General features: G+C 37.8%; 1 protein-coding gene across 13 annotated transcripts in view; it reads left to right on the plus strand.

Moving 5' to 3' along the window:
• The window catches only part of TENM3 (teneurin transmembrane protein 3), a 2757765-nt gene that overhangs the window by 2628528 nt on the left and 116509 nt on the right, over nucleotides 1-12728 (plus strand). For all 13 annotated transcript variants that reach the window (XM_060406900.1, XM_042241437.1, XM_042241441.1 and 10 more), the window contains 5 exons: nucleotides 1911-2125; nucleotides 6957-7167; nucleotides 8211-8312; nucleotides 8523-8717; nucleotides 9780-9980. In XM_060406900.1, the coding sequence (XP_060262883.1) occupies nucleotides 1911-2125; nucleotides 6957-7167; nucleotides 8211-8312; nucleotides 8523-8717; nucleotides 9780-9980 (924 nt within the window). The remainder of the gene's footprint in view (nucleotides 1-1910; nucleotides 2126-6956; nucleotides 7168-8210; nucleotides 8313-8522; nucleotides 8718-9779; nucleotides 9981-12728) is intronic.

Consider the following 12728-nt stretch of genomic DNA (forward strand, 5'->3'; position numbering starts at 1 on the left):
TACTGACTGTTTTTTTATATATACTTTTTGTTTGGATATGTATATATCCATCCTCCCCCAAACTCCCCTTCATCCAGGCTGCCACATAACGTTGAGCAGAATTCCCTGTGCTCTACAAGTGTCTATTTTTAAAATGTGCCATGAATTATATGCATAGTAACACAATGCTTTATATATATATACACACACATACATTGTTGCTGTTCAGTCGCTCAGTCATGTCTGACTCTTTGCAACCACAAGGACTGCAGCACGCCAGGCTTCCCTGTCCCTTACCATCTCCCAGAGCTTGCCCAAACTCATGTCCATTGAGTCAGTGATGCCGTCCAACCATCTCGTCCTCTGTCCCCTTCTCCTCCTGCCTTCAGATCTTTCCCAGAATCAGAGCCTTTTCTAATGAGTCAGCTCTTCACATCATGTGGCCAAAGTATTGGAGCTTCATTTTCAGCATCGGTCCTTCCAATGAATATTCAGGATTGACTGGTTTGATCTCCTTGTACACAGACACACACACACACACACACACACAAAACCATCTACTTTGATCTCCTTGTACACAGACACACACACACACACACACAAACACACACACACAACCATCTACTTCCGGAAAAGGGGTGGAATAATGCCGTTTGATGGAACTGAAAATTAAAAAATCCATGAATATGAGAAGACCAAATTCTTTAACCTGGCATTCAGGGACCTCCACCATCTGATACCATTTTTGCTTTTCCAGTTTTATCTTCTATTTCTCCCATGACAAATCCATTGTTGTCTTCCATTCATTTGATATCTTCTGAGAGCCAAGTGCTTTATTTAGAATACCTCATGTAAAGCTTAGAGGAGTCCTGTGAGTGCATGGTTACTTTTACAGATGAGATTTAGTACCAGAAGCTTAGTATACACCTTCAGATCACACAGCTAGTTAGCCAGTAGAGTCAGGGTTCAGACTCCAGTTTGTCTGACTCCAGGACCAGTTCTCTAGGCTTCTTTTCTGGCTAACATGGATCTGCTTACCATTGCCCTAACACGTGTGCAGTTCCATTGCATGTTTTTAATTACAAAGTTTACCTCTACTCAGAAACCTTATCCTACTTGTCCTACGAAGTCGAGCTCCATGCCCGCCCCTCTGTGGCATCTTTCCAGCTCCAGCCTTCTGTGATATCACTTTGCTCTGACCCTTAACCATACGTTACTCATTCATTAGTTTGTAGGTGTCGTCTTTCCAACCAGCTAATCACTTGCTTGATGACAGAAGCCATCAGAGCCGAAGTCCATAATCTCTAAGATCCTGTTTTCTAGTTTATGTTTCTTCTTAATACCTACAATTCTGTGTCCCTAGTAAATGCTCCAAAATGAACCCAATGTTAAATCAATAGTTCTTTGTAGAGAGAAGACTCTCTTCTGTCATTAAAATAATTTACAACTACTTGCAATCATCTGAATTTTGAATTTGATTGATTTGGAAATCTTCATAATCCATTCTGCCTTAATTTACACTTTGCAGGGTTATAGTATGTTTAGAATGGCTGATAAGTACCAGACTTAATCTCTCCCAAGAAATAACACCACATATAATTTGTAAGATAATTATGTTTCAAATGATCAAGAAAGACTGTAAGTGTGAAAACAGTTGCAGTAATAGGTGTACCTTGGGGGAAAGTAAAAGGATTTTGACTTAAATATCTTAAAGAATGTGCTAAATCAGGATTACTTGAAGAATATCTTAACAGAGAAAAACCTTTTAAAGGGAAAATTAGAAATAAAGAAGAGCATTTCATTTATCAGAAGGAATGAAATTTCTGAGCATTTCAGTGAAAAAAATTTTTGGAAAGTCAGAAGGCTGTTTTAGTTTTGGTTCTGTTTCTTTTTAATTTTCCCTTCTTTTTCAATGAATCTCTTACATTCAGGAAAATTAGGTGGATTTACACAGGAAAATAATACCATAGATTCTGGAGAACTTGATATTGGCCGAAGAGCGATTCAAGAGGTTCCTCCCGGTATCTTCTGGAGATCACAACTCTTTATAGATCAGCCACAGTTTCTTAAATTCAACATCTCTCTTCAGAAAGATGCCTTGATTGGAGTATATGGCCGAAAAGGCTTACCACCCTCCCACACTCAGGTAGGCTCTATTACCAATAAATTGAAAACTGCTAGTTTGCATTTTTAAAGTCATTCCATTTCTTAAGTGCACCTATTTAACTCTTTGACCACTTTTGTATTGATGTGTTACAGCGAAGAGAATTTTGAATGTAGGTGACACTTATCTTGAGACTTTTGAATTAGTAGGAAGAACAGCTTTTTCTTTCTGATTCGCTTTAATCAGTATTGGTTGATTAAAATGTACAGAATTTGTGAGTAACCGGATGAATATCGAACATCATCTAGGTAGTAAAACATCATGGATTTTCCAAGTGTTTTAGAACAGTTCTGTGATCATTTCCAAAGATCACACAGCTTTCATATAATAAATACATGACATTTTCATCCCAAACGTGTTCATTCTGTTGAAAATAACATAGTTTTTACTTTATGTCAGATTTACTCTTTGTAAAGAAATTATGGGACCATAAACAGATATATAATATGAACTTTTATCAACTCAAGCCACAATTCCTCATCTAAATATGATAAACACTAAAATACAGAGGCAAAAAAGCTTTCATAGATCATCAAGGATGATCACATTATTTAAAACAATTCAAATACTTCTATATTATAGGTTCAAATAACTTTAGAGTCAGTTTGCTTTCATGAAAATCATTTCACAACTGTCACAGATTAATAAATAAATAATAATAATAATAAATAATCCTATAGACCTTTTCATGATCCAGCACTGACTCATGGAATGTAAATTGGAAATTGTGGTTTAAAGATATGCCATTACATCTCAGAAATTATGTAAATTACCTACCACAAAACTGGAGCCTAGACTTTTTCCAAAAACAGGAATTCCAAAAATGTGATAGATGGTTAATTAAAATGGACATTTAGATGAGCTTAAAGTTATGCCTGAAAATCAGTTATTTACCCATGGAATTTCATGCTGACTAATTTGATGTATTAAAGGAAGACCAGATGCTTTATATGACGTAAATTTGTGAGAAATGCTTTTTCTCTAACCTCAGAATATAAATTATAAGAAAAATTGTTCCATATACTAATAAAAATAGTTTTTAAAAAAGATGAGTAAGAAAAATTTGAACATGCTTTCTCTAATGTCATGGATTAAAGAAAGTTTCATGTACATATATAATTCATACAACTGAATTTTTTTAATGCCATGCTTTGGTGTATTCATTTTTCTGAGTTAACATTTTTTATATCTACATTGTTAAACTAATGCCTTTAATGCTCACATATCGAAACACCTCTTTCTATGTACTAGGCAGGGTCCAGTTACATCCGACTCTAGTTCATGTTACAGGTGATACTGACTAAGATGTAATGACAAGCTTTTCTTAAGTAGAAGTGGCTTTCCATGACTTCAGTTATAGCAGACAGATTATACTTAGTAAACAATATTCCAGTGAAATAGAAAAAAAAAACAGTTTTTTTCCATTGGAATCATGTATGATTATTTTTATAACTCAAGAAACATACCTCTAAGTATAATAGCAAGCTTGTAACCTGTAAATTCCAAAAATTAATTTCAGGAAAAGTTAATGCATTGAGCACTTTAAAGGTTTATTTAAAGATTTAGAATTGACTTTTGCAAGTTATATATACCATAAAAGACTGGGGAATAAAAGGTGTAGTTCAGGTTTTCTCATAATTCTTCTGGTATTTAAACACAATACACGTGATATTCACTTTTCTTTTCTCCCACAATGTATGTGTTTAAGTAGGTTATGCATTTTCTTAAGCTCCACAGTTATTAGAGTTCCTTCCTCCAGTTTATTCAGGATCAGCAGAGCAAACAGCTGTTTCCGAGTTCAGTGTTTAAACATGAAATATGCTATAAAGCAGCCCAAATTGAACATTTCTCTGTTTCTGGGGAATGTTAAATAAATCAGCCCGAAATAATTAAAATTGGCCAACCATTCAGAATAATCACTTGAGTTTTGAAAGTCTTTGTGACCTGTTATAAAACTGTCCGTGTGACTGTTGCCAAGGAATCAATTGACTTCCTTCCCCCTGATGCCCGATTCATTCTCCTGGACAGTTAGAAGCCTAAGGAAGCAATTAAACGCTTTATACAGTTAATAGCATACTGTATCCTTTGAGTGCATTTGCATGAAGCTGTTTTAGAATGGGAGTCAGAAACCTGGGGTGCCACTTTTTGACCTTGTGACCTTGAACAAGTCTAACTTCCTGGTGATTCCGTGTCCGTCTGTAAAATGAAAGAGTTGAATCAGGTGATCTCTAAAATCGCTTCCTCCTCTGTGTTTACAGTGAGACTAAACCACCACCAAAAAGTTGAGAGCACAGTTAGGTATTCATAGATTCTGAGTTCTCATGATTTTAGTAGCTGAACCGTGTTAAGAATAGGGATAATCTGTTCAGAGATGAACCATCAAGATACCTTCAGTATAAGCTTTGTTTCATGATCGCTCCCCCAATGTGGTGAGACTGAATTTTGTCCTAAAAATAACAAGATTCTAAGACTTGCTGCACACAAAATCCATAAGAATCTTATGAATAGGTATTACAGAACAAAACTCAGGTTTGCCCTTAAGTGATTACAGTACACCCAAAGAACAAAGGCTACTAAATTTCTATTCCATATACTGGTGTTTCTTTGTAGCAATGGCTGTAGTGTTAAATAGGAAACTTACCTTTAGGTATTTGAATATCCTCCTGAGGTTGTGTGTGAAACGTCCCCAGGGAAGAGCCTAGAGCTGGGTAGATAATTACTCCACAGCCGTCAGCTACTCCTCACCACAAGCATCATGCTTACCACTCCAGCCTTAGTTTACTGTTCAAAGTGTGATGCAAAATGGGGATTTCTATGATGAAAGGTGACACTTCACAGGGCTTGAAAGACCCACTAAAATTCAAAATTTCCTCCCTTTCACTTTTTCAGTTACTATGTTTATGCTAGGGGAGAGAAATGTTTATAGGCAGTGGGACCACCAAAAGAAACTTTTTCTGGTCTTTTTGCCATGCTCATGCAACTATTTAAAACTGATAAAATGAATGGTTTATTTGAATCAGAGGCACCATTCAGAAGTGCTGAGTTAATTTCCTCTGATAATTTTGGAATATAATTCTAGTGAAATTTTTGTAGTTCAAGTATCCACACCAGTCATTATCTTCATCCTTGTAAGATATAAATTAAAAAAAAAAGTTTGAATGCTAATCACATTATGGTTTTCTCTACATTCCTCACAGCTGAAAGATGTTATAGTATAGTTCAACTGCACCAAAAAAATAACAAAAAATGCTTTTATACTTAAAATTCAGTATGCTGGAAGCTGAATTAGATATTCTAAATTCTGTCCAGTAGTAACAGGAAAAGGTCTATGTACAGTGGCAACAAATTAAACTATGATTTTTCTGAATCCCAACAACTGATTTTTTTCCAATTTGATTGTATTAAGGAATTCATTATAAATAAGTTTTCCTTAAATAGACCTCTGATGAAATTGCATTTAAGGACTCTATCAGAAAGTAGAATATTAATGATTCACACGTGCAGTGCTCTAACATTAATGATTTATATAGATAGCGCTATAGTGTACTCTTCACCATCAATACATGCCTCAGGAGTAAAGTGAAACCGGGTTAAAAGTCTATAGACAGTGACTAATTACTTTTAAGAAACTTTTGTCAAACAACTTTATTAAAACTCTGTTGGAAAAGTCTTTGCAGTGTCTTCCAAATTCACTGAATTATCCCTGACTACAAAATATTATCCCACTATTACCAGCCACATCACATTTTTTAAAAATTACCTTTGAATTCTCTGGTTAAATTCTTCCAGCTGCCCAGCGTTCATGATTAATCTTACTAGAATAAATATTGTTTATTGATGATTGACTTCATGATAATAATTGGCTCATCCTTTCAGAACTCCTCTGGAAAAGGAAATGGCAACCCACTCCAGTATTCTTGCCAGGAAAGTTCCGTGGACAGAAGAGCCGATCAAAGATGTAAAGGCATCTTATTATATGTTTTTAATCTAACTGCAACTAAGTAAAACTCCATGGCTGGCTTTCTCCATGGCGCTTGCAGTGGTTCTATCAGGGTCACCGAGAGGTGTGGAGTCAGGTAGTAGAAACAGCCCAAGCTTTGGAGCAAAGCTCACTGCAGTTCACAAACCACCTGTACCACTGACCAGCTATCTGACCCTGCTCAGGTTTCAGTTTCCCTTATCTTTAAAGTGTAAACAATAACGTCTTCCTAGAAATATTGCTAATGATGATCAAACATAATCCTGGCACAGAATAAGTATTCAGTAGCAGTGGTTACTACTTAAGTATTAGGAGAAAACCTTAAGAGATCATCTAATGTCTAAGTAAAAATGATGAAGGTTTATGGTAGTAGCCCCAAATTAACTAGACTCACAAATTTTGTAAAAAAAAAAAAATTATAGTTTATTGAAGTATAGTTGATTAAACAACGTTGTATAAATTTCTATTACACAGCAAAAGATGCTGAGTATATTTCCCTGTGCTATACAGTAAAACCTTATTTATCCATCCTATATACAATAGTTCGCACCCAGCAGTCCCAAACGCCCACTCCATCCCTCCCCTCCCCTGCCCCTTGGCAAACCCCAGGTCTGTTCTCTATAGCTTAAACTCACAAACTTTCCATCAGCCGGAAGAATTAAATAAAATTAAGGGAGGAAATGGTCCGTGATGTTAAATACAACAATGGTATGCAGGCGGTAATCTCCATCACCCCTGTAAATACAACACCTAGAAGGACTGTCCATCAGGAACGTTTTCCTGCCATTGTAGTATTTCTGACTGCTAAACAGGTTTCCTTGTCCTCGTCCTCAGTATGACTTTGTGGAGCTCCTAGATGGCAGCAGGTTGATCGCAAGAGAGCAGCGGAACCTGCTGGAGTCCGAAAGAGCTGGGCGCCAGGCGAGGTCTGTCAGTCTCCACGAGGCCGGCTTTATCCAGTACTTGGATTCCGGAATCTGGCATCTGGCTTTTTATAATGATGGGAAGAATGCAGAGCAGGTGTCCTTCAACACCATTGTGATAGGTAAGGACCATCTTCCAGGTATCACTTCCAGGCGTCCAGCCTCAACGCTGTGTTAAATAGAAACTAAATTACCTTCACCAGTCCTAAGTGAGTCCTGAGATGTTAGAGCCTGAAGTAATTATGAGAAGTTATTTTTTTAATTGTTTGTTTATGCATATATTGACATACCATGAAGCACTGAAAGAGTGTTATTCGAAAGTAGCTTGGAGAAGGAGAGTGTATCACAAAAACAGTTAAAAACACCTGTGTTTGAAATTAGCGTTTCAGTTTACTATTCAAATAATCTGGTATTAGGGGCTTCCCAGGTGGCGCTGGTAATAATTTGCCTGCCACTGGAGGAGACATCAGAGACGCAGGTGGCTTAGTTGTCAAGAATGTGCCTACCAGTGGAGGAGACACAGGTTCAACCCCTGGGTCAGGAAGATCCCCTGGAGTAGGAAATGGCAACTGTCTCACTTCCCACACTGTTCGCTGAACCCAGGGTAGGTAAGGCACGAGCAGGGAAGCTGGAAGGAAGCTCGAGGAGCCGTAGAAACTGCAGACATGTTTATTCTCTCCAGACTGGTGCAGCAGCAAAGGGGTTTCTCAGGTGGGGCTTGTATACATTTACAGAACCAAAGTGGCCCATGGCCAAGCAGGTGCAGTGTGATATGCATGCTCAGTGCTATAAGTGATCTCAGCTATTACATAACCATACAACGTCATTCTTTACAGGACGTGGGGCGAGAGGGCCTGAGAGCTCAACTTTCGCCATCCTGGCTATATGATGTTTTCCCACAGCACCCCACTCCAGTACTCTTGCCTGGAGAATCCCATGGACAGATGAGCCTGGCAGGCTACAGTCCATGGGGTCACAAAGAACCAGACATGACTGAAGCGACTTAGCACATACACAATCTGGTATAAATGAATCCTTTCTGGGATTATGGAGCCAGCCATCCGTACTTCCTTCAAGATGTAGCTAAAATGATCCAAGTGACACAGTTTACCTTGCACAGGAGGTAGGGTGCACAGCAAGGATCACTTCTTTTTCTTTTCTTCAGAGTCTGTGGTGGAATGCCCCAGAAATTGCCATGGAAATGGAGAGTGTGTTTCTGGAACCTGCCATTGTTTTCCAGGATTTCTGGGTCCGGATTGTTCAAGAGGTATGCGACATAGATTCTTTTCTTAAGCCAAGATAAATAAGCTGTAGAAACATGAGTCATTCAGGAAACTCCCAAGACAGGAAAGAAGGTGGGGGGTCAGGGGGTGGAGAAATGGCATACTGCTTGTTCTAACGACGACGAGCTGCTGCTTTGAGCAAATCTCAATGGGAAACGCGGCTGATAATCCCCCTGTCGTGCTTTATTTCACAGCAGCCTGTCCGGTGCTGTGTAGTGGCAACGGCCAGTACTCCAAGGGCCGTTGCCTGTGTTTCAGCGGCTGGAAGGGCACAGAATGCGATGTGCCCACGACACAGTGCATCGACCCGCAGTGCGGGGGCCGTGGGATTTGCATCATGGGCTCTTGCGCTTGCAACTCCGGATACAAAGGAGAAAATTGCGAAGAAGGTAAACACGTCAATATTTGCCGAAGTCTATTCTTAGGTATTCATAAAGAAAAAACAGGTGATATGTGTAACCTTTAGTTTGGCAATGAATCTTTTTATATGCCTCCTTCTGAAGGTAATTTTGATTTCCATATTCATGGAGGCATTGCTTCATGAACACTTTACCTAATAAAAAGAAAAAATACCAAGGAGTCCCTTTGCTCTTTCTCAATTGTGTGAATAATTTTTTTTTCACTCTGAGAAAATAAGCAAAAACTTGTGTCTTGGAACCAACAGTGGACTGTTTGTTTATTTTTTGCCATTTTTCACCTTGATGCCAGCCTCTAAATCTGTTAGCATTTGGTATCTCTAGAAAGATGAATATTGAATATAATAGACTGATGGAAAAAGATATATCATGGGTTTGCTCCATAACTATATATAATGATGATAGTTAAGATACTATACCGTAAAGTGCATTTGAGCTAGTTTTTTCAAAAAGCAGAAAAGCACCATTTCCGTTCTTCAATCAAATTGATTTTATTGATCTGCACACACAAAGTAATGCAATTAAGTCTCTGGAATTAAATTTTCAGGCCATTGACCCTACAAGTGTAAAGTTTTATTGAGTCAAATTGCTAAATTAAATCTCGTCATCTAAAGCACATTAAAGTGAATTAAGAAGGATAGAGGGTATGCAACTCATTTATTTCTCAAACATGTGAGGGTCCCACACAGCTGTCAGTATTCAGTGGTTATGGATTAGGCCAGCTGATTCAGATTTTGTTACAGTGAAGCCAGTACTTATTACTCTCTGATTAGGCAGAAAGGAAAGCGGTCGTCTCAAAAGCAGAAGTGAGAATTACGAATCCTTGTTAAGAGTCTCCATTACCTAAATGGCATGTCTCTTAATGCTTTATTGCATAAATTCTCTGCATTTTCAGAGACAAGTTCTTGCAAATGGTAGGTAAATATCTGAGTAGCCAAAATGTTCAGGTAAATTGGGATTTAATTCTTTGTTCTGAATGTACTGTGTATATCTTTTAGATTTAATGGTAAATTGGTTCTCTTTTCTTTCCACTAGCTGACTGTCTAGACCCTGGATGTTCTAATCACGGTGTGTGTATCCACGGGGAATGTCACTGCAATCCTGGATGGGGTGGTAACAACTGTGAAATACTCAAGACCATGTGTCCAGACCAGTGCTCTGGCCATGGAACATATCTTCAAGAAAGTGGCTCCTGTACTTGTGACCCTAATTGGACTGGCCCAGACTGCTCCAACGGTGAGGTTCATACATTTGAGTGTTTAGTATTGTTTAGCTAAAGTTTACCATGGGCTTCCCAGGTGACGCAGTGTTAGAGAATCTGCCCGCCACTGCAGGGGACCCAAGAGACAAGAGTTCAATCCCTTAGTTGGGAAGATCCCCTGGAGGAGGAAATGGCAACCCACTCCAATATGTTTGCCTGAAAAAATCCCAGGAACAGAGGAGCCTAGTGGGCTACAGTCCATGGAGTTGCAAAGAGTCAGACATGACTGAGCACACACACAAAGGTCACCATATTTTATTAGGTTGGCCGAAAAGCTCATTTGGACTTTTCCATAGTGTCTTACAGAAAAACCCAAAGGAACTTTTTGACTAGCCCAGTAATTTTTAAAACACTCTTATTACACTTAATATAGATTTTATTAAAGTGACCATTTATAGAAAGAAATATTAAAAGTAATGAGATTTGTTCTCTTTTAGTATGGAAAGAAACAGGCTTCATCATTTGTCATTAAAATTTCTCCTTTAGTATTATTGTAAAGAAAAAAATATTTCAGTTCAATAAAGCTGTCTTTCTTCTTAACTCTGAAGGCCTATGTACAACTTGGAGATTAACGCACATTATCTCATAAACTGAGAAACCTCAATTTAAAAATTATGTGACAACAGAAGACTCTTAATATGATCACAATAAAGAGTATACACATATAGACTTTATGGTGTAGGTAAGAGTTCAACACTGAGTTTTTAATTGCCACTGTATGATTATAATAGAAATGGCAAGGAGTAATTTTATTCAGTCAGTCATGTTTTTATGTACCAACTCTGTGCATGGCGTTGTGACAGGCCCCAATGGGATAAAAGAACAATCGATCATTCCTGCCCTCTAGAACAGTGGCTTTCAAGGTTTTGACCGTGACCTAAATGACCTGTGGTCTTAAATATATTTTTACATTGTGAGCTCATATACCTTTGTGTGCATTTACTCACATCACTGAAATGAGAGCTTTACAAAGTGATGTATAGTGATGCTTTCTCTCAGGTCTGTTCTACTGGTTTATTGCCGTTTGCAGCCCATGAATTCATTCTGTGACCATTCGCTAGTCCCACAGTATGGATAGAGGCTATTCTAATCTGGGTGCTCGGTCCCTCAGTCGTGTCTGACTGTCCGCAATCCCATGGACCGTAGCCCACCAAGCTTCTCCATCCAGGGAATTTTCCAGGCAAGAATACTGGAATGAAGATTATAGTTTCATTGGGGAGATAAGATAAATACACATGAAATACTTAGAAACCAATACGCTCCAGTTTAATATTCTGTCGAGTGTTGCATGGACTAATGCACCAACCTCAGTCAATATTTAGATCCTGCCTTGATGCATATTGAAAGTTTACAAGATTTTTAATATTTCTTTCCTTCAAGATTGCAGTTAGTGTGGAGGGTGAGGGAATATTTTTTGACTAGGGGAACAGCAGTAGAAAGTACTTAAGAGCAGGAGCTCTGAACTCACTCTTTCCTGGCATTTTTGAGGAACTTGGGTAACGTGTCTGCTGCCCTAGGAGTCAATATTGGCATGAAAGATTCACCAACTACTCCACCTGTTACAGACTGACTCTCAGAAGCCCAAACTAGAGAAAGTCTTATCTAGGTTAATTTGTGGTATTGATGGAAAACTTCTGTTAAACCCATAAGTAGATATCATAGTTAAAGGAGCAACTTAGGAGTTTTCTTTCTTGCTCTTTTTCCTTCTTTCTTTTCTTCCCCTTTCCCTTCCCCTCTCCCCTCCTTCCTTCAGTCTTTCTTCCTTCCCTCCTTGTCCTCTGCTTCCCTCATCTTGTGGGCCATAAATTGTGAAGGGCGACAGTGTCTACAATATGCCTATCACTGCCTCATAGACACTCGAGTTGATCTAGAGAGCTTGGTGAACCAGAGACTTTGGTTAGAAGATTCCTGACTGTCAGAACATGCAAGGTGTATAGGATAAATAAGAGTGAAAAAAACCTAAATTGGGGGCTGAATTGCAGAGGACCTTGACTGTCTCAGTAATGAGTTTTAAAAAATTATCACCAACCAAGGTTTATCAAGCATGGATGCATGGTATTATTTTCAATAACATGTTAGCTCATTTTGTCCTCCACTTTAAAAAAATATAATTACAAGAGCAATATAGGCATTTAGCTCTTTCTTTGGGGTTTTTATTTACATTTTCAGCTTCTATACTAAAAATGTAAAAATCCAATTAAAGTTTATAGATACAGTTACTTGTATAAAGCTACTTGATTCAGGCCTCTCTGCCTATTAGTGAAATAGGCATAATAATACTAGTTATAAAATAATACTTGTTTGAAATATTGTCATTCTAATTTGTTTCCCACAGTTTTCCAAGTTGGAAAGGAACAGAACAATGGCCCCTTTTTTCATGTAAAGTTATTTAATACATGACCAGGATTATTTTATAAAGCATGGTTTGTAATTGATATTAAATAGCTCAAAAAGTAATTTGATCTTCTTCATAAAATGGTAAAAATGGTATTGTTATGAATAGCCAAAAAAAGGATATCAATGTTAGTTAAAAAAGTAAACTGGCTGCCAAAATTACATACCAGTATTTTACATATTTAGACTAATTTTTTTCATTCTGCTGTTACTATTTTGCTAGCTGAAGATCTAATTTTACTTGTATATCTGACTGTGTTGACATAATGAGTGAAGGTCTTCATCCTATTCATCTTTAAATCCTTAATGCAAAATGCACACTTACTAAA

This window comes from Ovis aries, chromosome 26, assembly GCF_016772045.2.
Source record: "Ovis aries strain OAR_USU_Benz2616 breed Rambouillet chromosome 26, ARS-UI_Ramb_v3.0, whole genome shotgun sequence".
Lineage (NCBI taxonomy): Eukaryota > Metazoa > Chordata > Mammalia > Artiodactyla > Bovidae > Ovis > Ovis aries.